Source organism: Andrena cerasifolii, chromosome 10, assembly GCF_050908995.1.
Source record: "Andrena cerasifolii isolate SP2316 chromosome 10, iyAndCera1_principal, whole genome shotgun sequence".
In the NCBI taxonomy this organism is placed as follows: domain Eukaryota; kingdom Metazoa; phylum Arthropoda; class Insecta; order Hymenoptera; family Andrenidae; genus Andrena; species Andrena cerasifolii.
In genome coordinates this window covers 5,845,550-5,871,754 of record NC_135127.1, presented here as the reverse complement: position 1 = coordinate 5,871,754, position 26,205 = coordinate 5,845,550, and the positions used below count along the sequence as shown (strand labels likewise).

General features: G+C 48.3%; 3 protein-coding genes across 33 annotated transcripts in view; 1 reads left to right on the top strand and 2 right to left on the bottom strand.

Moving 5' to 3' along the window:
- Phcl-1 (pH-sensitive chloride channel 1) overlaps positions 1-18,574 on the top strand; it is a 73,808-nt gene extending 55,234 nt beyond the window's left edge. For 5 of the 31 annotated variants that reach the window (XM_076822424.1, XM_076822422.1, XM_076822439.1 and 2 more), the window contains 7 exons: positions 2,065-2,157; positions 3,824-3,976; positions 5,763-5,977; positions 9,528-9,578; positions 10,782-10,862; positions 15,119-15,244; positions 16,518-18,574. In XM_076822424.1, coding sequence (XP_076678539.1) covers positions 2,065-2,157; positions 3,824-3,976; positions 5,763-5,977; positions 9,528-9,578; positions 10,782-10,862; positions 15,119-15,244; positions 16,518-16,664 — 866 coding nt within the window. In that variant the 3' untranslated portion in view covers positions 16,665-18,574. Of the gene's footprint in view, positions 1-2,064; positions 2,158-3,823; positions 3,977-5,762; positions 5,978-6,557; positions 6,735-9,527; positions 9,579-10,781; positions 10,863-15,106; positions 15,245-16,517 lie in introns of those variants that run through there. The other 26 variants (XM_076822454.1, XM_076822440.1, XM_076822451.1 and 23 more) reach the window with 19 other exon arrangements.
- Positions 18,575-24,248: 5,674 nt separating this feature from the next.
- Strat (RAB interacting factor STRAT) lies at positions 24,249-25,188 on the bottom strand. The gene is made up of 2 exons (XM_076822495.1): positions 24,787-25,188; positions 24,249-24,513 (listed from the first exon to the last, which is right to left on the bottom strand). The coding sequence occupies exons 1-2, from the start codon at positions 24,910-24,912 to the stop codon at positions 24,280-24,282; spliced, it is 360 nt and encodes a 119-aa protein (XP_076678610.1). The 5' UTR covers positions 24,913-25,188; the 3' UTR covers positions 24,249-24,279.
- Positions 25,189-25,315: 127 nt separating this feature from the next.
- LOC143374368 (uncharacterized) lies at positions 25,316-26,091 on the bottom strand. Its single transcript, XM_076822486.1, has 2 exons — positions 25,854-26,091; positions 25,316-25,670 (listed from the first exon to the last, which is right to left on the bottom strand). Exons 1-2 carry the CDS (start codon positions 26,089-26,091, stop codon positions 25,321-25,323), a joined length of 588 nt encoding a protein of 195 aa, XP_076678601.1. The 3' UTR covers positions 25,316-25,320.
- Between the last annotated feature and the right edge of the window lie 114 nt (positions 26,092-26,205).

Here is a 26,205-nt window from a genome sequence, read left to right as displayed (position 1 = left end):
TGAGGCGCTGCATCCCTTGAACCTACTATTCCTGGAGAACAACCCCACCATCGTTTCCACGGACAACGCCACCGGATCAATAAATCCGGCTGGTAGCGTCGAAAAAGGAATCCTCCTAATTTCGCTCGCGAGCCCATTCACCCGCGACTCCTCCCGCATTGTCCGCTCACTATCCATCCCCTAGATCACTCGAGTCCCTTCGAGATAAAGGCGCGGGGGATGAAATCTCAAGGGGCGGCCCCGAGATCTTTGCTTCCTCTACAGACCCACCGACGACTGCCCTGCTTTCTCTTCTGTCTCACCGATCGCACCAAGCTTCGACTCCGCCCCCGTTCCTCTTTCTTTACACGTTTCTTCGCGCAGCATTCACTCAGCAACGCGGTCTCAAAGCGAAACACTGTCGCAATTTCTGTTGCCAACTTTCTCTCCCCTGGCCCCGGTTCTCCGGCGTCTCTTAGCGTCGAAAGGTAAGTCGCAGACGCATGCCATCCGATGCACATTAGCGTGTGAGGTATGATGCTTGATCCCTCTTCTGCACCGCAACCGCACTCTGTGGCACCCACGTTTAGAGTGTTCTCTTGGGAAAAGGGAGGGAGCGCGTCTCGATGCTCCCGCGGGAAAGCCGCGAGTAGAGTCGAGAGGGAAAGGCGGATCGAGCGTGTGCGCAAAGTGTGTTCGTCCTTTCCGCACGCGGACCGGGCGAAGTGATCGATCGGGCAGATCGAGCCAGACTCTGCATGCGACATAGCGGATCTATGAATCACCGAGAGCCTTCGTTTTTTTTTTGTTTTCTTTACACCTTTTACTAGCTGGCGTAGATAACGTTTTGTATTCACACTTGTATTACGTCTCTTTACATATATACATATACCTCTTTACGTGTGGTGTGTGCGTATATACACGCACGCGTGTGCCTGCGCGGCCGGGCCTTTAGCCACCGACGATAGTCACAGGCGTGCGTGTGTATATATAATAAATATCTCTAGATGATACGTACATAGCTCCTCTAGAAAATGCATATTGGCAACCTTGGTTCCTGTCTCGCTTATTAAACCGAGCCCGCCGTGGTTTGCTTTTGGGGTGAGGCGTTTGAAACGACACCGATTAACCACTCCGTTCCCCAAACCCAACCCCCCCCCCCCCCCGTTGTTCCTCGGTCTCGTCACGCGGCGATACCTTCGTTCCGCCGGTCAAGGAACAACGGAGCCCCTATCTCGCTTCGCTGGAACGTGTTAACCAGTCCGAGCCACGGACAAGACGTTCAGGTGCCACTTTCCTGCGCTATCAGTTTGAGCCGATATCGCCTCGTAACCTTGGTCGCTTCTGAGCTCTTTTGGAAAAAGCTTGCGCAGCCGGTGGAGAGAGAGGCTTGAACGTTTTTCTTTTTAGCCGATAGCGAGCAGCTCCTCTCCCAGCTTTCTTTCGAGTGAGATATACCGCGTGACTCGCATCCGACTCGCCCGCGTGATACACCTTTTGTCTAACCATCCACGTGTTCCAACGGGGAGGCGGGAAATGGGGGAGCATTGCCCCGCGGATCAGCCCAGCAAGCGATCCACTCTTTCCACCGACCAGCCTCTGAGCGCCGAGAGCTTTCAATGACGGGAGATCCTTTACCCTGAAGGGACCAACCATGGCGGCGTGCGGGTAATGCTTGGTCTAGTTAGCCGAACGATTCAATCTCCTCTATGCCCGACCAGTTGACGCGAACGACCGATTCAAAGAGAGACGTACACGGTCGCACGGTAAGCCTGGGGGACGGATAGATCTTGCCGCGAGGGGCAAAGCTCGATCCTTCTCTCCTGAACACGCTCGGCGATTCTATCGACGCTTCCGCGCACAGAGGGAGGAATTGGCCGCGGTGACGCGATGCGCAAGACGCACGTGCTGGTCCGGTTCGACGAGGATCCTCTCGCCCGGCCAGATTTATCCGTCCCCGTCGCGTCGGTGGCGAATGTGACAGGGGGAAAGTAAGGTGGGAAGGAGAGGAGAGAAATAAAAGCAAAGCTATATAGGAGAGTGGAAAGAAGAGAGGAAGGAAGATCGTGGGCTGTTCTGTTGCAGCTGACGGACAGATCATGGTCGACTACGAGGACGAGTTCGATGAATTTGGGGACTCAAAGTGCTCGCTGTGCCAGCGCAGGTTTGAGGAGCAAGGTAAAATCCTCCCCCCTCGACACCACGAAACACCTCTCGGTATAATATGTCCCCCGCAACCGGAGAATGCGTAGAAAGGGTTTAGACGAGCCGTAGAAGGGTGGGAGAGACAGGACCAAGCTTACCAACTCGTGAGACAGGCCTAGTTTATCCCGGCCTCGATGCTTCCCGAATCATCCTCTCGCCTTCTCGACGAGCAAGTCAATCCTGGGAACGTCGTTACCGCCAGAGCGTTCCTGTTCATCGTCGCACAGAAACGACGGACGAATTCGTGAAGCATCGGGCCGAGAGTAGATCCGATGCCCCGGGACCCGTGCCATCAACGACTCACGGTGCTTCCGCCGTTCTGCGCGCGCCCTCGTCCTTCGCGGAGGAATAAAATAAGCCGGAGAGTCTCGTAGAGGTTCTTGAACGATTCGCTGGAATGGAAGAATGGTGGCTCGTTGGCGCAGAGGGTTGCAGGGCCATCTACCGTAATTCGCGACTCTGTCGAGCGATTGACCACCAGCGGCTTGAGGCGCGAGGTTGCTTGGACGATGGGAACGGTGGGTGGCTCGGTTAGTCGCTCGACGGAAGGTCGTCCCATAGAAATATTAACGAAAGATTAGTACTCTGGACCGTATCTGTACGTCGTATTAGCGTTCACCTCACACGTCCCTGTCGACTACGAACGATCATTCGCGGTACTTGGTTCGGACCTTGGCGAACGTTTGTTCCGATCATTTGGCCTACGCTTCTCGCTTCTGCTTCATTATACTCCCATTGTTTCTTTTCGCCCGGTACCACGACGACGAGCGAACCGAGATCCCATCGGATCGTCGAGGTTCCATCGACCAGCTCTCCCTTGCACTTGCCCACGTCACTTGTAATCCCCCCCGTCTTATTTCTCAGCGTACGATCGAACGGGCTTGTTAACGTGTCACACGTAGACGGATTGTGGAGTACCGTGCCTGTCGTAAATAACAGAGACACACCGTGCGCATTCGTTAAGTTCTGCCGCGCAGGCAGCTGCATCCTTGGATCAGAGGACCTCCTTTTAAAAGCGTAGCTGACCGTCCCTCCAGTTACAGATGCTCCTTCTCACCCCAGAAACATCCACCCACCCCCCCCCCCCCAAGAAAACTACCCTTAGACGTTCACGCGTTACTTATCTAGCTCGGCTTGAAACGCTTTCGCGAATGTGGAGCTTCATTGCGGAAAGTTGGCGACACACGACCGTGCTCTCTCTCTCTCTCTCTCTTTCTCTCTTTCTCTCTCTTTCTTTCTTTCATTTATCTCCTCGGACAAGCCGATTCCACGTGGCGGAGCCACGAGAAGACAGACTGTCGCCGCAGCGGCGTCATTCTCGAATCGTGACTCGCGAAACAGGACTCCGCTTGGGCTAGGCCCTTTCCAGAGAGCAAGAGAATTGGAGAGAGTCGGTAGCGTTTCGGTTGAGAGGGCGAGACGAGAGCCCTGCCCTTAGAACGGTCGCGATAACACGGAACTGTTTAGACGATTATGTTTTCGATCCCAGAGCGGGGAGAAGCGAAGAACGACCCGGTTCGTCTCTTGCGAAACGATGGGACCATTAATTACTAAGCTTTACCCGACGATATCGCCGCTAGCTCGCCGCGTGGACGAACGATGGAAACGCGACACTGATACCGGCTATTGTGATGGATAGGTAACTACAGCTGCCTGAAGGTGGATCTGATATTCACGCGAGATCGTGCCTTCTACTTCACCACGGTCTTCATCCCGGGCATCATCCTGGTGACCAGCTCCTTCATCACCTTCTGGCTCGAGTGGAACGCTGTGCCGGCGCGAGTGATGATCGGTAAGTCCTCTCTCGCACGATCTTCTAATCCTTGCCAATCCAGCCGGATTTAATTAACGGGGGAATCATATTCGTTGGGCTAAAAGCGTAGCGAAATTTTAGATTTCTTTTTTAAGGAACTAGAATTTCGAATAATCTGAAATTTGGACCGTGCTTTTATGCATCTTTGAAGAAGATGTAGTTTTTTTATGAATTTTTAATAACAAATATAGGAGTTATACATGATCATGCATAACTCCTGTATTTATTATTCAAAATTAATAGGAGAAAAACTACAACTTCTTCAAAGATGCATACAAACATGGTCCAAATTTCAGATTATTCGAATCGCTAGTTTCTTAACAAAAAAAAATCTAAAATTTCGCTACGTTTTTAGCCTAAAGAATAGGATTCTCCATAAGGGGACTAGGCAGTCGAAAAATCGAATTTTTTATTGCATTATCTGAAAGTACTATCTTTTCTGAATAAAATGCCGCTTGGTTTATATTAAAATTCGCAAAATTGTAGATTCAGCAGCTAAAAAGGTCAAACGGCATCAGCGAATTTTAATTGCGAATGAACTGAGGTTCAGATGGACTTGAAAAAATTACAGGATGTGTAAAACATGTGCCATTTCGGGTCAAACCTCTGATATGGTTCGTAAAAATTCGAGATTTCCATCAAAAAATGAAAAAGTCACGGATTTTTAGTACTGCACAAACTCGACCTAAAATCCGCGACTTTTTAATTTTTTATGAAAAATCTCGAACTTTTACGGACCATACCAGAGGTTTGGCGCGAACTGACAAATGTTTTACACATCCCGAAATTTTTTCAAGTCGATCTGAACCTCCGTTCATTCGGAAGTCCCCTTAAGAGGGGTACAGGACTATCAAGCGACTAAAATCGACGGTTCCTTTTGGGTTAAATTGCTTAGATACCAAATAATCACCATCCCGGTATTTTTCACAGTAGTTTACGCTCGCTCCTACAAGTACCTACTTTAAAAAAAAAATTGTCCAGGATATTAAAAATTATTGAAGTTATTTAACACCAATTACATTCCGCGCAATAATTTCCACCCTTATTATTCGAACTCCCTCGTGAAACTTTCTTCTAAATATTCACAAACGATGCCACTTTCCGAATTAACAGGTAATCCTAAAAAAGTCGATCTTTCGAAATTCCAATAGTCCTGTACCAGAGATGGGCAAACTGTTAATTGAAATAAAATTTCGAACAACGAATAAAAGTTAAACACATTATCCATCGTTCGTTCGATAACCCGAGTTAGCTTTGTCCCGCACATGGCGAGTAATCTCTTAAAATTTATTCCCTATTCGAAATTTTATTGAAACAAAAATTCCGCCCATCTCTGTCCTGTACCCCGTTAACCACCCCGTGGGCCGCTATTGCGTGCCACATTTCGCGCGGGCCATTAACACTAGCTCCCAGAGATATCTACGAATCTACATCGTCCGCGCCGCGGGTACAGAGGCAATAAACACAGACGCCTGTCTCGGTGTAAAGATGCAGCCTGCAGACGCCTGCGGAGTAGATCTCGCGTAGTAGCAGGGGAGCTATCCTCGCTTCATCCACGGCCCCCTTAACTTTTAACAAGGCCCGTCGCGCAAAGGGAGGAAATAATCTCGCGAGGGCCCTCGGAGAAATAACGGTGCGCGCTAGTCGTTGCATGGAACAACAGCGCCGAAGAAGTTTGCATAAACTCCGGAGGGGTGTAGCTGGAGACGCGCTCGACCCGAATGCGAGGGGACGTTGACGGAAACGGGGGACGATCTGTTCGCAGGCGTGACGACGATGCTCAACTTCTTCACGACGTCGAACGGCTTCCGGTCGACGCTGCCGGTCGTTTCGAATCTGACTGCCATGAACGTGTGGGACGGCGTGTGCATGTGCTTCATCTATGCCAGCCTCCTCGAGTTCGTCTGCGTCAACTACGTCGGCCGGAAGCGGCCGATGCACAACGTCGTCTATCGTCCCGGCGAGAACCCCGTCACCCAGGTACTTTTGCGACACCACGCCCCCGACACCGTGCTAATCGTTTCTCTATTTTCTCTATTCTCTGGCCCCCTTACACACACCTGGCTATCTGTCTATACTCGTGTATTTTCATCCTCCCTCTGTTACCGTGCTCTATCCGGGCTCGCCGCCCCCCCCCCCCATTTTTCTTTCGTCTTCTCATTGTTCACGAGCCCGAGAGGCCCCGAGCGAGACACCACCCTCCGAGCCTCTCGAGACCGATCCCACCATCTTGGATTCTCGATTTTCTTTCACCCCCGTCCTGTGCCCGTTGCTCGTCGATTCCTCCTGGATTATTGCTCTCTCTCGATGCTGCTGTGGTTGTTGTCCTTTATGTTTCTCGTTCTCTCTTTCTTTTTTTCTCTCTCCACCCTTCACGTGACCTTTTACTTTGGTTCTCGCGGACGTCTCCTTGGTTTCTCGCTTCTCCCGTTCTGTGGCCCACCGTGTCGTCTTTCTGTTCCCGTGACTTCTTTCAGAGTCCCCCCAGTAACCCTTTTCTTTCGCTCTGTTCTCTGTACCGATCTCACGCTTACGTTTCTCTTCACGCTGTACGACAAAGCTCTACTCCCCAAGTTTCCATCCGAGTAGCGCGAGGCTAGTCGCGAGCGAGACAGACGGAGGAGTGCTCTTGCGATCGCCGACGATACAGACACGAGCCGGTTAGACGCGGAGCAAGGGTTGTCTCCTCGACGATGCTCGGACCAGAGGGACCACCCTTCGGACGGATGTCGCGAGGAGAAGCAACGTGCTCGGGGTTTGCCAGCTCGATCGCCGGGCACGTTCCTTTTACCCGCGGCAGACATTTTACACTCACAATAGCTGATCACAACAGTGTCTTTCGTTCTACCGACACAGTATTTCGACACAGAGTGTGTTCCTTTCGTTGAACGGCGAGACACCTGTTTTGCGCGACGTTAAAAGGTCTCGTGTTCTCTTGCGCGAGGTAGAGGTGAGCAAACTTGTCGCGCGGAGCTGAGAGAGCAGGCCTGGAAGATCGAGTCCAGCTGAAGCCATTCCGAGGAGAAAGGTTTGCCCACTTCTGTCCGGATATATCTCTCTGCTAATGCATTTCTACTTCACCTACAATCCCCCGAACGCGTCGAGTGCGCGCCGAGTCTCGACAAGGCACGATATCGTCCGCCGGAAAGTACAGATCTGCGTTAGAGAAGGAAGCGCACAGTGGCCGAAACGGGCGCGTTTAAATCGCGCGCGCTGCGGTCCTCGAGCCTCGCGTAAACCACCAGAGGAGTTAAACGATCGCCTCGTTTTCGCGACCGACGCGCGCGGAGGGGCCAGTACTCGCGTCACTTCGAGTAATCGCTGACAAATCACCCTTCAGTTCTCTCTTCCCATCGCGCTCGCATCGTGCACGCGTTCGACTACCTCGTTTGTCGTGGACATTGCACAGACACGGTTTGGGTATGGTTTGTTACTAAACAGTCGCTGCATCCCTCGAGACTCTTACGCCTATGTCTGTATAGTTTCATTTTCTATTGTCTCTTACCCCCCCGAGGAGGGTCCCACGATTTCTTCCTCCCACGGCCTCGATCGAACGCAAAGCGTCCGCGGGAGGACGTAGCTCGGGGGCACGAATCTTCTCGGGAGACCGAGGACGACGGGACGCGGCTGTTTCCGATGGAAACAGTCGACGGAACACCCCGAGAACTTGCCGTGCCCCCGTCGGACTGGACCGAGGCTGCAGTACTTGCATGTCTCCAGCAGTTTCACTCTCTGTTTGTCCCCCTCTTTTTCTCTGTACGATCTTCTCTATTTTCTCTATTTTTTATCCTCGCAAGTCTCGTCGCCCGAGCAACGACCATACCGAGTTTTCTTTCGCCGGCGCCGTTTCAGAGAAACCCTTCGTTCTTCCCCGCGTCCCTGCGCGTGCGATAACGGTCTGGTAAAATGGTAATTCACGAACTTCTTGAAAATCACGTCCCAAGTCACTGCACGTTTTTCAACGCCATCTTCGGGAATTTATTTAACAAAAACTATAAGTTTATACTACCTAGCGCTTTGCCTACATATTAAGGCATGTTTGCTGTAATACTCAGAATTTTTTCGAACTTTTTTATCGCGCATGTACATCAGGGTGGCCTTTATTTATACGTATCGGTTTTTTTTGTATTTCTTTGCTCTCGTCCCCTAGAACGGTGAGATTTGATAAAAAAATAGTCCCTGAAGAAGTTTATTGCAATTGGAGAAAAGGAAAGGGTGCCGACCAGGCCTTAAAGTTTAGATTTCATCGATAATTTGGATTTAAAGAATTTCTCGAAAATGGTAAGCCCTATCGAAATTTTGTTCAAATAATATTAAAAAAGCATTCAGTATTTTGCAATTACTGTGTGCATAATTTTTTCGTGCTTCCATTTGTTAAATGACAGCGTTTGAATATTGAGAGATCCGCACTACGCACGTACCATTTGAACAAATTTAATGGTGGTGGTAAGAAACATAATAAAGAAAATTAGTTTGTCCATTTTGGATGAACCGCTCCCACACCAACGCCCGTCGAAAAAGAATTTGTTTGAAGAAGCTTGCGCCACCGACTATATCTATCTATATATATGATAAAAAAGTTCAAAAAAATTCTGCGTATTACTTCAAACATACCTTAATACGCAGGCAAAACACCAGATAGCATAAAGTTATAGTTTTTGTTAAATAAATTCCCGAAGATGGCGTTGAAAAACGGGCAGCTACGCTAGACTACCCCCTTAAATATCTGGCGCTCGAGAATCGTTCGTTTCAGTGTTCACGCAAATAGGTAACTTACAGGCACGCGGGGGAATCAGCGCGACACCAACGCCCGCGGGAACCGCGCCCCCTCGCGCCTCCGTCGGGATCGTCGGGAAGAAATTGCTGCTCCGCTGGCAGGAGACTGTTCACTGTGTTTTCTTGTGTTCCTTGCATGCACAACATCGCCGACAGAACCTTGTCGCGAAAGCAGAAAGGCCCGACCGTCCGAGGAGCTGTGCCCCCCAGCGTTCGAATCCTCCCCGTCGAGCGGATGTAGGAGCGACAGAGCGAAGAGACGCGATTTCTCGGGCCGCGCGATAAGCCGCCTCGTTAGATTCGAGCGAGTCGATCGAGCCAGCGGAATTACCCATTCGAGGAGTCGGCACCCGGCGCGGAAGGGTTGGTAGCTCGCGCGATCCAGCTCGGGGCGCGTGATTTCTCTCGCGATGGGCGGAACGGTGGGATTCACGAAAGGATCAGTGGGAGCTGGAGGCTGTAACTTTCGCAACGGGGGAACAGTGTCGCGCGCGTGGGGGTGGGTCGAACACGAGGGTGAGAATTGGGACATAACGAGGGAACGGAGAACCGCGGAGTAGATGCGAAAAGCCGAGAGGAACTGCTCGCCCTCCCCCTGTCCCCCGCAAAAAAAAAAAAAGAAAAGACAGAAAGAAAGAAACGCTGATGATGAGGGAAAGACAAACACGTTGTTACACACACACGATTAGTAAGAATTTGGTTGGTGGAAATGTTGGTGAGTAAGTCTCTTTGTTTGGTGTCTGTGATGTTGCAGCGGCTCCCAGCGGTGCTCAGCAGGATAGGGATTATATTGGCCAGCCCCTTGGTAAGACCCCCCATAGCATTAGGGCGCGGTCACGACTTCGCGCGTATAGCCGCGAAACCAACCCCCTGATCCACTGTTTTCTCGCTCCGCGCCTTTTCTTTCGCTGTCCGCGAACAGAAGAGAAGAGAGAAGGAGCCTCGGCTCTCGTTTCGCTGCGCGCGCGCGCGTCTTCTGTCTGTCTTCTCTTATTTTTCTATTTTTTTTTTTTTTTTCTTTCGTTCACTTGCCGCCGGGAAGAAGGGAAGGAAGGGTCTGCACGTGCAAGGTCTTAACCGCGTCCTGACGAACCACACGGACCCACACACCCACACGTACACGCACACCCAGATACGTACACATGCGACACGAACACTCTGTCGTTCCCTCGGTGCCGTTCGAGGGAACGAGGAGGAAACCTTTATCTTGTCTCTGGCCCTCCTTCGCTGGCGCATCTTATCGGGGCCCGGTCGGAGGGGATGTTCCCAGGGAAATTATCCGCGGCTTCTCTGGTGTCAGCTTCCTTCCGTGGTTCCTTCTGTAAAGGAAGTTCAGGTGAACCGAGCGGTACCCAACTCAGTTTCCGTTCCCATTGACCGGAGCTTCCGCAGTGTTTTTCAACGTCCTCCAGATCTCCGGACCCGCCAAATTGGGAGATTGAATTTCGGCTCACTGAAAAAGGAACATCCCCCTCGGCCGCCCCATCGAACCCTCCCCCACTGATTGTGACTCTCCACGCCTGCGCTCGTACCATTTCTTTCTCTCTGTCCTCTGTCCACCTGTACTTCTCTTCCCCTCTGTCTCTCACTCTTTCTCTGCCCCCGGTAGACATAGTCTCTACTTCGGTGCTCCTCGAACGGTGCAAGACGTAGCGCATGTGTTGGCGAGCGATGCAACTGCGTAGACCAAGGCGCGCAGCTCGTTGCCCAGGATTCATCGGCAGAGTCTCGGATATACCCCTAATGCAACCCCCGATGCGCGTATCCCCGTATCATTCCCGGACGACGAATCCTGGCTGCAAGCTGCGCGAGGGAATGGTACAAGTAGATCGAACAGAGTATGCGCCTGCTAGATCCCTCCCTGCTCGCCCCTGCCTCATCGAACGAGACGTAGCTTGGATTCACGGGATCCATGGGGGTCCCCATGGATCCCAGGAACCCACGAGAATTCGAAACGAGGGAAAGCTGGGGAACGAAGCGTTTACATCTTGCCAATGAAACTTGACAGAGATTCCTCGCAGAGTCGAAGCTACGGTATCGTTGCGCATGGACCGGCATTTTCGATCGATGCTCGGGGATACCTTGGACTGTACGTATCATGGACAGCAACGAATGTGCATGCCATTGCATGGGAAAGTGCACGCCGCACCGCGCGACCATTGCATGCGTTTAAGGCGACGCTTTGTTGGAGCACACTCGACCGATTTACCTCCGTTCGCCGCGGCGGGCTGCTCGTCCAGCCGGGGAACAACCCCCGGCCGTGTTACCCGCGACAAACAGTCGGTGTCGCTCGCGTGAGCGCGCATCGAGCCGAGACCCCGACGCTTTTGTTGCCGCTTGCTCGGATAACGAACGCTTCTTCTTTCCCTCCCTCCCCCCAGATCATCCATTCTCCGCTCTGTCCGCGCCTCGATGTCGCTTGGTTCCGCTCACGTTCTTGCGCAGCGCGTCGACACCCGGGTTCTAATCGACGGTGTGATCCACCGACGGTAGAAGCGATTACTCGAGTCGCGACACGGACCCGCGCTTCCGAAGCTTCGGTGGCATGCCTCCGTCCCACGCGCTAACCACCCCCACTGGTCGGTGGAAAGCAGCTTTCAGACTCGGAGAAACGGGAGGCGCTTTAAACCGGGGAGGGGAAGATTTTTCGGTCGGCTGAAAACGGTTCGCGAGACGCGGCAGCGAAAATTGGAGCGGTGTTTCGCGAGGGTGGAGGATGAGGGTGCGCTTTTTCGATAAATCTGGGATTCCTCGGTGAAACGAACTCGCGGCAAGGGGGACGTCGAGGGACGCGATGAAACGGGGCCGTTGATTAACGCGCAACAGCTGGGGAGCGTTAAACAATATCGCGAGGCGACGAGTCGTTCCATTCGCCGGGCAATCTGGTCCACGTTTAACTGCATTTCTTTCCTCTCTTTAACCGCGATCGATCGCGTAATTAGCCGCGGTATATATATATTTATTTGCATCTATATATGCGAGACGTATTATACTATATATCATGCCTTGACTGTGATACTAACGATCGCTTTCTGCCATTCAACTTACCCCGATTGAAGCTTGACTTGTAGCATAAAGCTTTGACATAAAGTATCTTTCTGAGACTGAATCGGCGCAGGGACCCGCTTCCATCTTCGCCCAGTTTAAAGGGAGGTTCCGGTCTAAAAATCGTTTCTTTTTTATTTCATTTTTCGAATGCTTAACCTTTTAGGAATACGTGATAGAATAACTTTAAACGCGTTTCTCTCGAAACAGTGTTCTCAAAATCGGTGGGACCTGTATCTCCAAAAGTTGTTATCCGATTCGACTGAAACTTTTTTTATTTTGAAGAATATACTTCTGGCTAGGGGGGAAACCAGTAAAATTTTAAAAAATTTAAATTTATGATTTTTGAAGGCGTTGAAAAGACGAACAATATAGGAAAAAGTGATTTCAAAGTTCAACTGTCGTTATTTTCTAAAAAAAATATTATTTTTGTAATTTTTCTGGTTTCCCCCCCCCTAGCCAGAAGTATATTCTTCCAAATGAAAAAAAATTTCAGTCGAATCGAATAATAACTTTTGGAGATACAGGTGCCACCGATTTGGATGAATTTTTTTGACGCCTCGACTTTAACGACTCCACAGTGCCGTCTGCAATGATTAATTATAAAACAAAAAATATATTTCTATAATTTAAGACATCCTTGATACAATGCAAGAAGTCCCAATACATTATATATAGTAGTTTTCCTTTAATTAATTCCCAAATATCACCTATTCTTATGCGCTCTAGGCCGAAACCTCCCCTTAATGGAAACGTTGCTCGAAACACTCGGCTAACAAGGAAATGGCAATGGGCACTGCTTACAGAGATACTCGAATTCATCCTCCCTCGATGCACCTGTAAAACAGCCATCGCCATTGCCTTCTCGCGGCTCGGGGAAAGTCTAAACCTAAAGACGATGGCAAGCGTTGTGTTCGTCCCTGTGCTCGATCGCGAGATCCTTGGTTCGTTGAACGACCAGGAAAGAAATAGTAGCGTTAAACTGCGCGAAAGCCACGGGGGAAATCCTTGGTTCCCGAGGGAGAGACCTCGAGACTCATTACGCGGAGAGCCTGCGTTCCAGGAGACACTCGGTCGAAGCGACGACTCTAGTGATGTACATTTGTTAGAGGAGAGAGCGACACTCGCGTCGGAATCGAGCGTGTGCAGGTTTCTCGTTTGAAAAGAAGAACAGAAGGCGCGAGGGGGTTCAGGCACGCTCGAGTCCGAGGCGCGACAGAGTATTACGTAGATGTGATTCGGCATGTGGTTCGTGATTTATACGCAGAGGCACGAGAGTGTTGATCGACGTATACATGCAGCGTGTACTGTTTAAGGGAAACAACGATTCACTTTTCGACGAACACGCGGCGAATTTCGATAGGTAGAGGAACACCCGGGACTCGTTGATCTCTTGAGAGAGTTGGAACCAGTGGTGCTCGTCGCTGGCTTCGCCGAGATCAGCAGCTTAGATCGCGTAAGGGTGCGTTCACGTTGGAGCTGCGATAGGAACCATAAGAGCGTCGATCAGACGGCGAGAAAAGCTGCCGAAAGATATCTTTCTCTGGTGTGTTGATAGTGGAGCTGTGGTAATAGTACAGTGTCTGTCGTTTAAGGTTCCGCAGAGACGAAGCATTTAAGGGGTTCGCCACCCTGAGGCGCTCGAAACAGCACTAAACTAGACGAATTTTTTTTACCGATACTATGAGGTTGAAAATTATTTATTTTCTTCTTATGGGTAGAGCATGTATTAGTGCATATATTGTATAAATACCGTACAAAAATATTAAAAAATGACCGAGTTATTTGTTGTCCCGCGAAGCTCGTCCGCCGTTACACGCGTGACTAACTTAACGAATTATAACGAACATGTTCGTCTGAAATCAAAAACCCGATGATTTTCGTGTTCCTTAATAAAATACCTACGATGTAGCATAGGGATTTGAGAAAAAAAAATTGATTGCACAAATCAGAGCAAAGTGAAAAAAAGTATACGTTTTTCACATGAAAAAACGAATTTAAACCATTAATTATATACGAATGGGGTATAGGATGGAGAAACTGATAAGCTACATCGTAGATAATACCATTAAGAATATGCGTGCCAAGTTTGAACTCAATCGGACAAATAGTTTCGGAGATATTTGATATATCACCTTTGAAAATGTAGTTTCGAGAAAAACGCAAAAGAAGCAAAGTAGAATGGTCGCTACCTGCTGCGGAATATCGACATCCGCGCCTCGTTGTAAGCCTATAACTCGGCTATTTTGTGGAATTTTTGCGTCCGCAATGACTTAAATTATTCTTAAAACTTCACGTAATAAGAAAATGCAGAGAAAAAAAATCGTGTTTTCAAAACTTTCAGGGTGGCGTAACCCCTTAAACACGAGTGACTATGAAGAGGGATTATTATCCTCAAGTTCCATAAAATAGCAGGTCGGACAAAGTCTACGCAGTGAACTTAAACACCGTGTTGTATTTAATTCAACAGCTACCTGATCTCGTAACTTATTTGAAGGAAAAAGTATGTTAGGTATCAGCGATGAAAACGGCGATAATATTCAGTCGTCTAGTGCATAAGCGTAGCTCTGCTCGCTGCTTCAATGTAAACACTTCCATCATAAAACTAATGTACTTCTACGCTTCGCTCTCATCGCCGCCCTGATCGTTTATCGCAGCTCCGACATAAACGCACCCTACGGCTGTTGCCTTTCGCTTGTTTCCTAACATTGATTTGCTGGCGGCGCGCGGAAGACGGGTCGCTCTGGGAAGCTTCTAACAACACGCATTTTCATCGGTCTCTTTGGGCGAAGCTCGATTGCCGCGAGAGTACCACTGTCGTTCGGCTGGACGCGCAACAGCGGCTCTTCGGGATCTCTCACGCCTGTACGTGCTAGCTTGCCTCGATCAAAGCCTCCATGTCACGCTTAACTTTACGCTTGCCATCTCGGCCGATCGATTGCCGTAGAGATCGCGGCACGAACGTTTGCGACGGGAACGAAAAACGAACGACCGAAGGGGACAAACGAACCGCGCCGCGTTCGTTTCCTCTTCCAATTGGCTGCCGTTAATTCCGAGCGGGTCGCGGATCACCCAGCGCGCGCTACCTTTCCCCTGTCGCTCACCGTTCTCCACGAAACTGGAGGAATGGGTAGGAAAAAGACGAGGGAGAGAGAGAGAGAGAGTGTGTGTGTGTACCTGTGCGTATGTGCTTCGAGAGTAAGGCACAGGGAGAAGTTGGTCGAAGGATGGATCGTTGTTTGCACGAAAAAAAAGAGATCGTAAAGAATATGAGTTTCTTCTACGGAGACCCTGTCGCAGGGTAAAAAGAAGCGAGAGGGCGGTCCACCAACCGGAGGAACGACAGGACCGAACGAGATCGTCACCTGCACCAACTGTGGACCTAATCCTTGCACGCACACGGCCACCAATGGATGCACCGCCGAGGTATGTTAATTACCTGCCCCTATCAGCCTCCAAACATCTCGCCCCCCCAACTCTCCCCCTCCTGGGGATCGATACGCTGCTACAGCAACGATGGCTCGTGTCCGCCACTCCTCCTCCTAGTCCGTCTCTGTTCCCAATTATCGCCGACGAAGCTGGAATAGCCGTTGGACGATTGGTACCATCTGCCTACGAAATCCATTGCTCATCGTCCCGCGTCACTTTCGAATTGCAGAGCTCGACGCTAGGAAGCCTGAACTCGGTTGTCGCATCGCGGAGTAACTAAGGGTTCGACCGTCACGAGGGTAGTTCGGCAAGCCGAGAGTTCAGAGAATTATGCAACTTTGCGTTGCGAGTAGAGTAATTCATACGTAACGCTAAACGTTTTTGTTTTTGTGTCCGCGCTATAGTGAGAATGAAAGAATGCAGAGTTTCCTATTTCGTGGAATATCTCGAAAACGGTGAGAGCTATTGAAAAGAAGTTTAAACAGAAATTGCATCTTCTTTTTATATCTACGAAACTGCGTGAAAATAATTATCGAGCAATCCATACTTTTCAAGTTACCCCCGCCGCTAATCCTTAAGGGAGGATTCTCGAGTAACAGCCCCAGAAATTTAGGATTTTTTTTTAAAAAGCTATTGTTAATATTGCATTAAACTCTGTTGGGATATAAGGAGGCATCTTTGAACTTGCAGAAAATATTTTTTTTATGTCGATCCTTATTATTTTTTAATTACTCTAGTGTAGCACCTGGCACAGTCATCTGATAGCGAAAAGGAGAAATTTTTCTTAAAGTTAAATAATACTGGTACTGGACCTAAATTTTAATTATTTATAATACTTTTTTCGTCGATGTAAAGAATAATATAAAAAAATTGTCTACGGAAAAGCTTACTTTTTCTATCAAACGCTATAACTCCTTGAATTTTTCATTTTTTTTTCTTTAAAGTGGACCAATCCCAGCGTAAACTATCTAAATTTAAGAAACTTCTATTACTTTCGCAATCAGATAACTGTGACAATAATTAATAAATAATAAGAAGGATCCACATAAAAAAAATATTCTCTGCAATTTCAAAGATGCCTCCATACATCCCAACTTAGTTTAATCCAATATGACGAACAGTTTTTCCAAAAAAAATTCTTAAATACCAGTTACTTTCGGGGCTGTCAGACGAAAATCCCCGTTTAATTCGATACCTCCCATTCACGCCCGCTCGAGGAACGGCGGAACGCTCGCCGAGGATCGGAGAAATAATCTTCAGTGACGCGTAGACGCTTCTGTTCCAGCTGAGGAAGAAGGAGCCGCCACACCCGATTAGAGTGGCGAAGACGATCGACGTGATAGCGAGAATCACCTTCCCGGTCGCCTATTTCATGTTCCTCACGTTTTTCTTCATCCACTACAAGGGCACCTCGTAGACCAGCACCGGGGGGGAGGGGCGATCATCGGGACGACTCCACCGCCGATCATCGTTCGGGGGTGGGTCCGATGCGGGAGCTCTCTTTGCCGTTCGCCGTCGCTACTCTCGAGCCGTGAGTGCCTCCGAGGCTGGTCCCACGGACGTACGCGGTCCGCGTACTGGGTGGACGTCGACGGGGGATGCCGATTAACAACGTTGATTAGGGTAATTCGGTGGGACAAGCCCATCCAGACGGAAGTGTTGCTCGATTAGGTGTGGAAGGGACGCTGTTAACGGGTGGCTCGAACTGCTCCAAGAACGATATGGGGCCCAAAGGAGCGTCCGGCGGGGGATCATCGATGTGGATGCTCCATTTCGGTATTTTAAGGCGGAGGATGTCGAGTGAACGCTGTCAAAGGAAGATAAACGGGAGGGGGAGAATATAGGGCAGAAGGGTAACCGAATTCCGTGGCATCGGGACGAGGATCGCGAGGTGAGGAGAGAGAGTCTCGGGTCGGTGGGTTCGCCTGTTCTTCATCTTTTCTTCACATGTGATAACTCTTGGGAGAGCACCCTTTCGCCCGAGTAGCTCGGCCCGGCGGGTGATCGACGACGTACACGCGCGTACACTTAAAGGACACAGACAGAGGGGGACGCCGTGAAAGACACACACACACACACATGCACAGGCTCGTTTCTTTACGTATTTTCTTCTCTCGTCGGGGGTAGCTAATTCCGGGGACGCTTCTCTGACAAAGTTAGCCGCAAGAATCCAATCTACTTCTACACTTAAGGGAGCGTGCTGTACTTGTTAATATCTCGCTATACAGATTACGGGAGGGGGGTAAGGTCGATGCAAAGTGTCGTCCATGAAATCGCTAACTCGTGATTCGCCTTTTACTCAAAGTATCGACCTGGTTTTTCGTTTTCGTTCCCGGTACGTCTCTGTCGATCGATAAGCAGCGGCGAGCGACGATCGCCGCTTTAGCTCTTATCGCTTCCTCGTAGACCGTTTAAGGGAGGATTCTACCGTGACACGCGACCTTTCAGGGAATTTTTTTTATGGACCTAATGGAAGATTTTTTAGCTGAACTTTTTACCGCGTATATATTGTATCTTAAACTGTGGATAAAAATATTTTCTGGCTGAAAATATGAAATAAAGATGGCGCCGCAGCCCTTGAAAAAAAGTTAAAAGGATTCTTAAATTATTCGGGCATGACTATCGTCGGTGGTAGATTTGGATTGGGATCTCAAGAATTCTTAAAATGACTGCAAGTTTGAACATTAAGTGCCGACTTTCGCGATTTTTCTTCGTCTCTCTCGAGCTGTAAAATTAAAAAAAAATAGAGAAAAAATATACCTCGGCGTAATTCTGTTAGGGACGATAGCGACGCTTCTGCTGAAGATGTGTGCACAAGATCGGTTCTAGTGATGAAAATTCTACTTACGTTAAGTCCATAAAGGAAATTTCTGAAAAAAGTTAAAAAAAAAATCGCGCGTCACGGTAGAACGCCCCCTGAAAGGCGCAGGATGGAACCGGTGGAAAGACGTTCGCTTTTAAACTAGCGGGTGGCGGGGCCGCGAAGCGTGGGGATTCCGTTGTACAAACGAAGAGGGGAAGTCGGGAGAGAGGAACAGAAGGAGGGAGAAGGAAAAGAAGAAGAAGGGGAAGAGGAAGAAACAAGTATATATTACACATTATAAATTTGGCTAATCAATCGTCGTTCCATCGAAAGCTTTCTCGGTAGATATATCGCGTGTACGTGGGCGTAATCTAAATATACGTATCAATATATGCTATCTTTTGTCGATCGTTCAGGGTAGCTTTCGCGCCGATAGCTTTAACGATTTGTATATTCCCACCTGTGGTGCCGCGATCGACGCGACAATGGAGAAAACTGCAACAAAAAAAAAAGAGAACAAAGAACAGAAAAATAAAAACAAAGAAATACAGAAGAAACTCTCCAGCAAGCTCTCGGGTCGATCCGTTGCAAGCCGCGTAGAATAGCGATACTTTCTTCTTTCCTGTTACTTTTTTTCTTCTTGTTTATTCCGTCGCGAGTTGAACAAATCGAGGGGGTAGCAGGGGGGGTGCAACACGCGGTAAACACACAGGGGCGGGGGGGGGGTGGGGGTGGAGGAACAAAATAAACGTATTACGGGTAAAAGCTTGCGATTAGGTCTAACGAAGTGCCCGATACCTCGATACACTCGAGCGACATCTCACGCTTTGTAATGTCTAAACCACTTTGTGCTAAAATAGGAGGTAACAAGTGTCGAGCGACCTCGCCTCGAGGCGAGAGGATAGTACGTTTCGCGCGGCTCGGTTCAAAGATTCAAACCATTGAAAGTAATCGTGGAACGTGACCTTGCCTGGGGGAGTGGTAAACTTTCCAAAAGGATGATAAACGATGGAGAGGAAGAGAGAGAGAGAGAGAGAGAGAGAGAGAGAGAGAGAGAGAACACGGAACTGAAGGACTAACGAATTCAACGTTTCGCCGAGTGTTTTCGTCCCACGTGTACCTTTAGGGGTGTCTCGTATCGATACTATCGACGCTGTACGGTATTATTACCATTAACTACTACCACTATTAATTACTGTTATTATTACCACTACCGTTAACGCTAAGGGGGAGTAAGCATTATTACCACTGTACTAATCGAATACCGCTGCTATCCGTACTACTATATCGTTACCGCTACTTCGATACTATGAATAGTCACTCGGCGGCGGGCCCCGCCGGAGGGGCCCGTCCCGGGGTAAAGTGGCCGGTGCACACGGCCACTTTCGTTCTTCAGCAATATCAATCGCAGACCAAAGAAACTACAGTTCGATCGCGCTTTACGAATGAAGCTTTTGAATGCTTTGGCGTGGGCCCCGGGGGGGGGGCTGTAACGGCCCTCCGGGGGACACGCGTGAATGGAGAAGGGATTCAACAGTTTCAGCGAGGCTCAATATAACGTTACGAGGAGGAAGTACGTGCGTACGTCTTTGCGTGTCTAGAGTAATCAGAATCCCAGTACACTATAATTATATCGGTCCCAGGCACGACTCCACCTTGGCCCGCCCATCTCTCATTCGTGATAATTCTTGCCGAATAAATATTGCCGAAAGAGTTTTACTCGATCTTCAAAATTTAAGGCGACGAGGTTGCCGCTGGAAATTCTGCAGAGACGATGGACACGCGTCCGCGGTGCCATTGCGGGCAGTATAATTATACTGTATCCATTATATTTATTACGGTTATTACGGTTACCAATTAGGATCGTAGAGGATAATCGTACGAGCGCGACGGTGATCGTAATCGGGAGTAAGCTTCTTCTTATTATGGCGCCGATTTACAAGAGCGCGTCCCTCGGGAGCACGCGCAATCGACACAACGAATATCGCGTAGGGCCCGACCGAGAAACGAACGATCCAGCGTACGGCCGACGAGAAGGGGGGGTCACGCTTCGCCCGATCGCTTCGCTTCACTTCCGCGAAACGATCGCTCTCCGGCCGAGCTCGGTGGACGTCCCGGAGATTCCGCGGGGAGACGGCCAGTGGCGGATTTAAGAAAAAAAACCCAGGTGGCAAACGTTCTGAGGGGCCCACTTTTGTGAGAAAATAAATAGTTTACTAAAAACGGGCTAAGTGTATTAGTGCAGAAAACAAATATACTGTTTAGTTAACATCATATTTTTGTTTTAAAAATGGGCCCTAGGGGGTCCTTCTGGGCACGGGCCCCTTTTCCGTGGAAATAAAGAAGTAGTTTACTAAAAACGAGCCAAGTGTAGTAGCACGGGAGAAAGAATATACTGTTTGGATACCTATACCTCATCGTAATTGTTTTTTGGTCATGGGGCCCCGCGGGGCCTTCTGCGCAGGGGCCTGGGCGGCAACTGCTCATCAACCGCCCTGTTAAATCCGCCACTGGAGACGGGAAACCGAGGGGACCGTCTCGGCCCGAAACCTTTGGGACTCATCGGGCTCGGTCGCGAGTCGAGGTGGAAATGCAAACAATCGACTACCAATTACATACTACGTTTTATACGCGTCACCTGCCGTGAACGAGCAGTCTATTAGGTGATAGGGAGCGTACGGTAAATAAATAAATTAACGTCGTTAACGTTTAATACTCCACGGACCAAGAAGACACGTAATCCTAATTCTCTAGCGTCATACAGTTAGCTGCACTTAAGAGAGCGCACCACCGCGTTTCGCCCTTCCTCCAGGCTGCCTGATCTCGATCGACTCCCCCGACTTCATTCTCCCCGAATTGTTCAGCTGAGATGTGAGGATTGTTGACGGGTAAGGTGCGAGTTATCAGTTTAGAGGCAGAGCTTGGAAACGAGGGGCGAATCGCAGCCAAATACATACGCTATACGCCGCCAGCCTCGCCGCCATCGAATATTTCCACGATTTATTTCTAAACTAAATACCGCAACGAACGTCTTCGATCTTTCCTCGCGAGCTTAGGCGGCTTCCACGCGTTCGCAGCCGATTTATCCGTACCACGGTCCCCACTTTATACCGCGTTGAAAGTCTACCCGTAGATCCGTTCTATGATACGCGCGAGCGGCGAGCGAAACGCTTCGTGACTCGCCGGATTCGTTATCGCGAGAACAGCTCGAAGAGTTGATCCTCGGGAAAAAGTTAAGCCGCGAGGCCCCTCGAGCAGAAACTATAGAGTTCCCCCGGAGAGAATGATCCACGGAACATCTGCGCGAGGTGCGAGGGGAGTGCAGGCGAGCGCGCGTGATTCGTCAGGCGAAAGAAACCGAGGTGCCTGGAGAGAAGGGATCGACCTTAACGATCGTTTCTCTCACACAAATCCCACGAGAGGCGCCACGGTCTGTGCTCTGTCGGCTCCACGCGTATTGATTTCGCGAACGCTGCACCCTCTGCAATTGCTAAGTGACGGCGAATTAGATTGCGCTTATTCCGAACGAACGGGTAGCGAGGAACGAAGTAACTTAGCAGCGTGCCCAAGCGTGCCATCGAAAGGACGCGGAGCGTTCGAAGGCGGATAAGGTTAGATAAATCGTTTCAGCGAGAGACTTGGTGCTACGTGCTAGGTAGAAGGGAAATGAAGAAGTGGTATAGCCTCGAGGTTATTCGGAGAGGAGAAGCGTAACGATCGCAAGATTCTGTAAATGTTAGAGTAAACGTCCGAAATCTACTGAAACGAAGCCGAAGGGGCGGTAAGTTGACGAAACGTTCGCTCGCGGTCAGCTGGGTCACGGAACGATCGGCGGCAATGATTATCGGACATTTACAATGGCATATTCGTCCAGGCGCATAGAGGACGCCCCCAAAACACGTGGCGCAAGCAGAGGTACCGAGCGATTCCTCCCGAAATGAAAAGAAAGACATGGCCGGCTCGAAAACGTCCAATAGAATTTTACCGAGGGGCATCGCCTCCTGTTAGATCGTACCACGTACTTTGGACCAGCCTGTATTTTTCCAGTTTCTATCCGACTCTATTCTCGTTATTTTTGTACCTTTTTCACCGCGCCCGCCGAAGGGCAGAGGGCACGAATTCTGCGTCACGCGATCGTAAGGACACGCACGCGTGTTCCGCCTGTCGCGACGCTTCGTTTCTTGGATATCCAGAGGCAAGGGGTGCACCCGAAACGGGAGCCAGGTAGTGATGTGCGATATTGGTCCCAACTATCGATAATGTTTATATTTTTTTGTTTAATACCGACACATCAGATATGTTGTTGAAAAAGTATGGATATTGATAATATCGGTACCCAGATCGTGTCAATTTACCAATTAGAAAATGAGCTACATATATTCAACAGAATATCATTTTGGATTAAAAAGAATTTTCTAAGATTAACATTTTTATATAATATTAAGAAATTATTCTGTTTACATTAAGACTCAAAGCATTGAAATCGAGGACGAGTAATTTACTCTTCAAATCATACTTATGAAGGAAACTAGAATTTATATTTTAATAAGAAACATCATGGGCATCATTCAATAGACGAGTATGAAAAATAAATACTGAATTTTACTGGCCGAAAATTATTAGCTTGAATTAGCTTAAACGAAAAAAAAGGTGCAGTAAAAATTATCAATATTTTGACCAAATTAGTGTTTGAAATATGGATAAAAAATATAACTAAATACATATCGATACATAGAGTTATCGATAAATATCGCGCATCACTAGAATCAGGACCGAGGATACTTGCGGCGAGACAGTGATTTAGGCGAGCCTTGCGACAAACTCTACCGTAATTCTAGTTCGTCACGCAAGCTCGGGTATAATGGAATTTCGTGAGGGGCGAGGAGGAGCAGAGGGGTGAGAAAAGAATTGCCGTAGGATTCTCAGTAGTAAATAGAGTAATTAACGCGCATCGTTGATCCGATGTTCACCGTCACCGTTTATCCACACCGTTATTATTTATTGCGAGCTCTACACACTACGGCGTGCCGTTATTACCGTTACCGTTAATTTTAATCACCGCTCATCGGGGCCGAAGTTTGTCTCGCTGTCCATCGGCATTCGTCATTGCATGCGCACCGTCTCCCCGTCGCAGTTGTTAATTGTAATCGCTCGCGAGTCACTCGTTCGCGGTCGAATATTCACGTATTTAAAGAAAAGGAGGAGAAAAAAAAAAAGCGAAAAAATAATATATTAGCGGAGGGAAACGCGCGCGCGTTTCGCAGCGCGAGCATAGGAGAGAACACTAAAATGGAAGCAAAGAAAAAGCTGTGATGTTATTAAAAAAAAAAAAGGCCGCCGCGGCTATGGCTAGGAACGAACGCGCGACTATTTTTGCAATATTTAAGCCAGATCGAAAACGACTAGAGGAAATAATCGATAAGTAATTTACGATTAAACTTTATCTGACAGGGCTTTGCAAACGCGTACACGCGTGCGCGCGTGTACATTATATATACACACACATATATATGGTTTGTATGTACGCAAGAATTCCTTCTTTCGCGGATAAAACTATTCGACAGCCGAGCGAATAAAAGTGTGGAGTTTGGGCAAAGAAGTAATAAAGAGCACAGTGCCATACGAGTATTCGTTTATATTGGAGCAAAAGCCTTATAAAAGAAAGCACATGGTTTATTGGACAAGTCGACTGTAATGTACAATGGGGCATTAAAGGAAGAGATCGTCTTTCTTATTTACGTTTTCTTACGCATCATTTCTAATACATCGAAGACGGGAAATTCAAGTATCGATATCACTTTCTAAGAGAGGCATTGGTTTCTACGCATATACAAATACATGTATAAGTGATAGTTAATTATTACCGATGTATGCACAGTGCGCGAACGTTCCGCGACCGGAGCGTCGCTCTATGGAGAAGTCAACGGCATTATAAAATTGATTCACCGCGAGATCAGATTGCATACGTGTTAAGTACATTGATATAAAATAATTTCTAATCGTAAGCGTAATTTATTGATTATTAAATTGTAACGACGATTGATTATCTGATTTATCCGGCTGTGTTTGTAACGTACGTGATTAAATATTAAACTATCAACTTAAATAGCAACGTGCGTCCTTCGCAGAAGCTTTCGAAAGTCTCGCATTCGTCTTTCTCACCGCCTCTTACGTAGAAAATCAAGACTATAACTCGTGTAAAGTTAAGAAATGCCCTTTATTTACAAGATCATTCGTGCTTGACTCTGGCCAGTGCTATGTACGACTTCTTCGTGGGGAGGTCGTGCCAGCCCACTGGCCCTCTCTCGCAATCCGCGCACGCTAAATACTTTACATTGTTTACGGTATGCGAAACGCCAATATTCTCAAACGTGTACATGTCCTCCACCAACCAATAGTCCGTTATCAATTCCTGCTGGTCGGCTTCGCCCTCTCCCTTACGTTGTACATAGGGTAGATTAAACTAAAACGTTATCAGATACCTTAGTCTACTTAACACCCAATCTCTTAACTAAATACACTGCCCTTCGCTCTATTCTATCCTTCGTGCGAAACAGACCGATCAACAAGAGGTCGCGACGTAAACAAATTTCGAGGTTAGCTTCACAGTGCCACGGAAAAACTCCAGAAAGCGTATGCAAGCATACGGTGTTTTTAAGTGAATTTAATGATTCGAAAGATCGTGGACAACTCGACTTGCTTCTTATCACTACTTCGTAATTAGATAATTAATCACCTCGATGTTTACTAGCCGGGCTGCACCTGCGTTTAGTATTTTCGAGGGGCAGAATGTGCAGTACACCTTCAGCTTGTTCTTTTCATTCTCGTCCTTCAACGAACTATGATCCTTATCCGTCGACATAATTCTTAATACAAAAATTTCGATACTTATGCAAATATATTATTTACACCGTCGTTAAGTACCGTTAAGTACCAATAACATTGACATTTAAAACTTAAAGTTCGTACGGTACGTGCACCAATCGATATCCATATCGCGGCTCGAGGTCCAGCAGCGATTCGAGAATCGAAGCGGTGCTTGCGATTATCGAAGGCAGCAACTTCAAAACGCGGTGCACGAAAGGGCCGTTCTCGTTAGAAGTGTACTTAGTCCGATTAAATGTTGGGATTTCGAGCAGCTCGCTGAAAGGTAAATCACGAATAATTATATCTCACGTCTCCGCTGGTATTACCTTAAAGTAACTTGAAAAGAATCTCATACTGAACGTTGCGAATTATCGAATTCGTCCCCACATAAGAATCGCCAGTCTCATCTGGCGTAGACGGTGATGTAGTCGTTGGATCGTTCGATTTCCCTCTTGTTCACCAACTTCCAGCCGTATTCGTGAAATTTCTTATCGAAAGGCATCGGCTCCGTCCAACGATCTTCACCTTCCTTAGGCCCAACGACAAAGATAAGCCTCCCCTCATAACTTTCGATGTAATCGCAAAACGCTGCCGCGTTATTAAAGTAGCAAAACAGTAGGGCATGATTCCCCGATATACAAAAGTTCGTCGTGCTATCTTCGCGAACGAAGAGCATGTTCTCTATGAATAACGGCGGAGAATACTTGCTGCCCCACCATGATCGATCTAACTCTATACCAATCACGTCCAGGCCTTTAAAAAGAATAACCAATCGCCAACGCATAATTAGTCGGATATTGTCGAGTCTTAAGTGACGAGGGAAAGTAGATACAGGCCTTAGTATTTCGTAGACAACAGTTTAATCGCATTCAATCGTATATAAATGAAATATCTTCGTAATTAAAAGCTATATACAGCCTCGCACGAACAACTCACCGGAATACTCCTTAAACAACCATTCCAACAATCCACATCCGCATCCTATGCTCGCTAGCCCGACCACGTTATGCTCGTCGATTATTTGCTTCATCCAACGGAGCTCATCCATGGTTGGTAACACCCAGAATAATCTACACCTCGCGAACTCGTTGATAGCGCAATTCAAATTAACGATATCCTCCCATTTCTGCTCGCCGTGCAGCGCGAGGATCTTTTCCTCGATATCTTCGACCATAACTGTCAGACACGCGCCTTACTATTATGACGTTACCTACTCGACTGAGGAAATACGCTCACTGATTGTTTATTAATAGTACCCAAAATTCGAGCAGGAAATCCTTGTATTACA